The 6000-nt window shown below is 44.0% G+C and overlaps 1 protein-coding gene across 2 annotated transcripts; it reads left to right on the top strand.

Annotated features, from left to right (window-relative positions):
• The first annotated feature begins 272 nt into the window (after positions 1-272).
• LOC147631969 (pentatricopeptide repeat-containing protein At4g18520, chloroplastic-like) lies at positions 273-4997 on the top strand. Of its 2 annotated transcripts, XM_086808511.1 has the most exons (3): positions 273-719; positions 1042-1256; positions 4874-4997. In XM_086808511.1, the coding sequence occupies exons 1-3, from the start codon at positions 568-570 to the stop codon at positions 4924-4926; spliced, it is 420 nt and encodes a 139-aa protein (XP_086664637.1). In that variant the 5' UTR covers positions 273-567; the 3' UTR covers positions 4927-4997. The 2 variants fall into 2 exon arrangements, with proteins under 2 accessions (XP_086664637.1, XP_086664636.1); XM_086808510.1 differs by lacking the exon at positions 4874-4997 and having other exon boundaries at positions 1042-3098.
• Positions 4998-6000: the final 1003 nt, after the last annotated feature.

Below are 6000 nucleotides of genomic sequence, written 5' to 3'. Positions count from 1 at the left end.
CTCTCAAGAGATACACATTAGTGATGTGCCCACACACACCATATGTCCGAACTAAGAGAAAATGGAGAGAAAGACTTACTTTTATTAGATTTTGTGTATAACGTGAATGAAGCTCCATTTTGAGCTCCTCCAACTTTGCAACTAGCCTTTGTCAACCCCCACCGCTGTCACCGTGGTTTGTTGATGCTCTTCAAGACACACAACTCTTGTAGCTACACTATGCTGGAGTCTTCTTTCACTCAAAGAAAAGAGTCTATAAACAAGAGCTCTCAAATCATGTTCTCATTGGTTGAGTTATCCTTGATACAAAATGTATAAGTGGCCAGGCACTTGGGCACGAGTGGCCACTATTTGACTCTGTGTCCTAGGCTATTAGTATGCATGAGAATTTGACATTACACTTACATCGTTATGAGCTAAGTCATCCCTTGTTTAGAGCTCACTAGAGGAGAAAGTTTTACGAAGTGGAGAGAGAGAGAGAGAGAGAGAGGGGTATTAACGTCAGTAGAGAGAGAGAGGAAGAGACACTCTGCCATGTTGGTTTTCTGCAGAAGATTATAGCATGCCATGGATTGCAAGGAAACGTGCACTTCTCGTTCATTCCACTGGCACAGTCTCATCTTCGAAAAAGGTTCCCTTTCAACCAGCGTCCGAAGACGCCTGCCGATTATTGCTTCTTCAGCAAAGAAGAAAAGCAGCACAGCTCACCATGCCAACAGGTAAGACGGGTTAAGGGTTCCAGCTCTTGTTTTTATTCCATCTGGGGAAAAAAACTGGTTTTCATTTCCTAAATATTCTTCAATTTAGGGTTTTAGTTCAACCAAATCTTAAAAATAAATAGTCTAAAATAACGGCAACTATTTATCGTAAAATGTTGTTCTTTATTTTACAGTTTTCTTCCAAGTACATGCAAAATTCTGGGATGTCGAATAAAATTATCCTTGCAGTTTTTAAAAAAAATATTTTATATAATATCTGAAAGCCTCAATAATTGTTGCTTGATAGTTTGTTTGGACATTTTGGTACTGTGTTGGTATGTAGGATCATTTCTACTCCTTTTGAAAAGGAGCCAATACCATCAGAGAGCAAGTTCACATACAATGTTGATGCTGATTTGAGAAAAATGTGTGAAGACGGACACGTGAGGGACGCTGTGGCCTATTTTGAACTTATGCACAAAGGAGGCTTGCAGTTGGTCCCCCACAATTATGCCTTCCTGCTGCAAGAATGCGCCAAGATGAAAGCTCTTGATGAAGGCAAGAAGGTCCATGCCCTTCTTGCTAGCAGTGAGATTAAGATAGATGTGTCTCTTAGAAACAACCTTCTTAGCATGTATGTGAAATGTGGGTGTCTTAATGAAGCTAGGGTAATGTTCGATGCTATGCGTGCATCACGCGATGTTGTGTCATGGACTCTGATGATCAATGCACATGCCCAACATGGTCATTTCAAAGAAGCTATGAAACTGTTCTTCACCATGCTTAAGAGACATGTTAGGCCAAACAAGATTACATATGTTTGCTTGCTCAAAGCATGTAATGGCCCCGAAGCCCTTGATGATGGCAAGCGTATCCATGAGCATGTTGTCAAAAGGTGTCTTGAGCGGGACATATATGTGGGGGGTGCCCTAGTCCACATGTACATCAAATGTGGAAGCATCAAATGTGCCCGAAAGGTGTTTTATGGAATCCCAAAAAAAGATGGTACTCTATGGAGTCTCATGATTGCAGGTTATGTGTGTAACCGACAAGACAAGGAGGCTTTGAAAGCTTTTCATCACATGCGTCGGAGGCATGGGATAGATCCGAGTGAGGCGACGTGGGTGCATGTCCTCGAGGCATGCGGTAATTTGGCAAACCTCGAACAAGGAAAGCTAGTCCATGCTTGCATTTGTGAAAGTCAAATTGAGTTGGGCAGTCGTGTAGGCAGTGAACTTGTCCGTATGTATATAAGATGTGGAAGTGTAGTTGACGCACGGAACGTGTTTGACCGAATGCTTGTACGACCTGTGTCCGTGTGGACGTCCATGATTGCAGCATATGAGGAGTGCAGCGAGCATGAGGAAGCTTCAAAACTCTCATGCAAGATGCAACAAGTGGGTTTAGAGCCAAGAGAATCTCAGGCTGAATCTATTCCCACTTGCAGCACCACACAGGAATGAAAGATTCTTAATGGTTCTGGTCTTGTGTTGTTTATACAGAGGCAGCATTACAAAGTCAATCTACGGATAGATTAGCTCAGGAATCGAGCAGCAAGTCTATGTGGGAGCAAGTCATCATGCAAGAAGATTGATTTACAAAATACTCAACTGTGGTCATGCAGCTTATATGCTCATGATATGCATGCAAAAAAATGTACATCAGATGGGTTGACGGTATTGTTGACGTAGCCCTCATTGTGCAGAAAGTGCTGAAGATTTTCAGAGAAGTGTAATTTGTTGAAGGAGGTAATTATCCACGAAACTGATCTCTGTGAGCTTCTTACAGTGCTGCTCATCTTCGAGTTATCAGAAAGAATTGATGCCATTACATTTCTAGATCGACAGAAACTGGCCACATTGACATTTTATCATCGCTGAGGTGGAGTTGCAGGAGGGGACATGGTGAAGGTATTGGTGTCGGGCCTCGGCACAGAGAAATACTTGTATTACACATGCTTATATGTTCAGATAGAGCTTTGTCCCTCGTATTTCTCCCTCCATTAGATGCATGTGGATATACTAGGCTGGGCTTGATAGGCAGGATGAATATGCCCTAATGTGAACCTTACATGAGGATCAGAGTCAATAGTATGCATCTTTTTTTATCTATAGAGGGTAGAGGAATTTGCAAGGTTAATTTTGGTAAACGATGGTGTTGCCCAAACAAAATTCAATGCCATTATGGAAGTGTTGAATGCAAGTGGCCTTGACATGCAACGCTTAGTGGGAATAGCCACTGATGGTGATAGTTCAGTGTTGGGATGCCATTTGCTTAACTCAAAAGAGAAGTGCCCCTCCTTACTAGTGTGCATTATATTGCACACAGAGAAGCCCTTGCTGGTGTTGATGCATCGAAATGTTTCACTTGTCTTTCATATATTGATAAAGTTGCAAATAAGATCTACTCTTGGATAGGTGCCTTTAGTATATGTCATACATCGTTTCAAAATTTGTTGCATGAGATGAATTTGCAGGTTCAATGGCTGGCTAGAGGCAGTGTCATGGAAAGATTGACTAAATTGATGCCTGCTATTCTAAGCTTTTGGAAAGAGAGCGCAACGGCATGAGAAGCTACAAGTGTATAAAGTCTTATTTTGCATCCATATGCTTGCTGATGTTTTGCATGATTTAAATATTTTGAGCAAGAAATTTCAAGAAGATGTCCTAGATATCACTTCTATAAGTACTTCTATTGAAATGACACTAGCATCTTTACGAAGAAAGTTTTTGGAAGAGGAGTTTGGCAAAGGCACTTTGTTCTTGAAGAAATTTATGGTTGAAACAACAATTGGCATGATGTGGCATGTGAATGACAATGGAATGGAGTATTCGCATGAGCTCTTATTTACAAAGATAAGGATAAAGTAGGCATTGCTTTGGATAGTGGAGGAGGTGATGTGGATAGTTGTGTGAAACTTGCAAAAGAATTTGTTGAAAAGGTAGTGGATTGTGTGAATGAACGTTTTCCAGATGTGTATTTTTTAATGCTGTGTAGTCCACAACATATTCTGCATGATCCAAAGGAGAGGGAGAAAAAAGCTCTAACTTGGCTATTGGAGAAGTTTGGTGGACAACTCATAGATGTGCAAGGTTGCAAAAATGAATTGCTTGCATTTGTGGACACATTGTATTGGGGATGTGAAGGAATGACTATGAAGGATGCTTGGCATGTGTTTTCCTCCACTTTGGATTGGCATGCAACATATGCAAACCTTATGAAATTGTGGCAACTTATTTTGGTTCTTCCTACATCATCAGTTTCATGTGAACGAGACTTCTCCAAACAAAATATCATTAAAAATGATCATCACCAATGCTTGAAGGTGAGTACTCTTGAAGCTTTGATGAGGATTTCCCTTCAAGGTCCTGACATCAGTAGCATTGATTGGGCTGCAGTCTATGAGATTTGGGAGTTTGTAAAAGCAAGAAGACTGTGTGATTTGCAAATTTTTTATTATTTCATGATTGAAGAATTTTTGTTGGTATTACCTTTATTTGCAAATAATAACGGGTTAAATAGAGTAAGTTCTTGATCTCATGGTTTAAAGCATGTAGGCTGTAGAGTGCATATTGTGTACTGGTTTTGCAGATCAGCAGATATTTAATCAAGTTGTCCCGCACCATGGAGGTGAGAGTAACAATGACAGTGTAAGTACTTGATCTCATAGTTTAAAGAATGCAAGCTCTAGGGTGTATTTTGTGTACTGGTTTTACAGATCAGTAGGTACCATGAGTTCTTAATCTCATGGTTTAAAGAATGCAAGCTGTAGAGTGTATTTTGTGCACTGATCAGTAGGTACCACGAGTTCTTAATCTCATGGTTTAAAGAATGCAAGATTTAGAGTGCATTTTGTCTGTTGGTTTTGCAAGATTTAGAGTGCATTTTGTCTGTTGGTTTTGCAGATCAACAAATACCATGGTTTTTGTTAGCTTCAAAACCATGAGTTTGAAACATGTGCTCATGCAGCATAAATGCATGTAAACACATGCACATGCAGCTCATTCTCACTTACATGGCATATATATGTATGTATGTGTAGGAGTAGATGTGCATGAGCACACATGTTTGTGTCATGCAAGTGTGCATGTGTGGAGAAAGGTTGCAAGGAGTGCAAGTTAACTTTCTGACATCTTTTCAACCATATTATTGATATCAATGTTTGTGTCATGCAGGTATAGCACCCATGGGCATGAAAAAATATTCTATGGCAGCCAGGTTTCTTTGAACATTGAAGTCAAGGTGTTTGTTAAGCTCTTCAAAGTTCATATGGTGCCACACTCACAAGTAACTCCAAATAGTTTGACTCTTCTCTTTTTTTTACTCGCTGAAGCTGCGCCCCACCTCCTGCCTGCGCGACCTGCACACCAGCTCCCCCCCCCGCCATTGTGCTCTTGCCCCCCCCCCCCCCCCCCCCCCGCCTGCTTTTGTTCCTGCGCCACCTTCCCTCGGTGCTCTGCCCGCCACCCTTCGCCTGCTTTCTGCTGCGCCCCCCCTCCCTCGTTGCTGTGCTCCCTGCTTGCCCCCTCGCCCCCTCCCTCCTCGCCTCATCCCCTTCTTCGCCCATTTCGCCTCAGCATCGCCCCCTTCCGCCAGCATTCTCCTCCCCGCCCCTCAGTCGTGCAGCTGCCGGCCCCCCCCCCCCCCCCCATGCTTTTCCTTCGCCGTTTTTACCCCCCCCTCTCCTTTTCGTGCTGACCTCCGTTCCCCTGGGGGTTTTGTTTCTTTTTTCCTCCGGTCTTCCACCTTCCTGTGTGCAGCCCTTTTCTTGCAGGTTTTCCGCTTTCGCCTCGCCTACGCCTGAGCTTCAGACTCTGATGGAGACTCCTCCCGCCTTGCCTCAGAGGGACTCATCAGCAGCCCCTCGCCCGCCCCCGAGGACACCCCCATCAGGCTTTCTCTTTCGCCGGAAGAGGAAGCGAGCCTCACCGTAGAGGTGGAACGCCTTCAGGCCCATTCCACCATCTGCCGTATAGTCGGCACTCGCCCCAGCAGAGGGGAGATCCGGGATCTTCTCCAGGCCCGCCTGCTTGCAGATGTGGGCAAGATCCTGGACTTACAGCTTCTGGGCCGGGGACATTATCAGATCGAGTTTGAGACCGCCCAGAGTGTGGCCAAGGTCCTCGGGCTTTCTTCAGACCTTGGCAGCATGGCTTTGATCCAGTAGCTGCTGAGCAGGGAGAGCGCCTTTTTCATGTTACAGTTTGCTTCCCTGGACTCCGCCGGGAGTATCTTCCGCTTCTCTCTCGGCTAGGAGCATTGGTGGGCTCGGTACTCGAGACTGGCCCCACAGTAGCTTCAG

The sequence above is a fragment of the Cibotium barometz genome, chromosome 14, assembly GCF_041138505.1.
Source record: "Cibotium barometz isolate CiBa-2024 chromosome 14, ASM4113850v1, whole genome shotgun sequence".
Taxonomy (NCBI): Eukaryota; Viridiplantae; Streptophyta; class Polypodiopsida; order Cyatheales; family Cibotiaceae; genus Cibotium; species Cibotium barometz.
The sequence above is the reverse complement of the archived record's forward strand: the minus strand, read 5'-3'. Positions and strand labels throughout refer to the sequence as shown.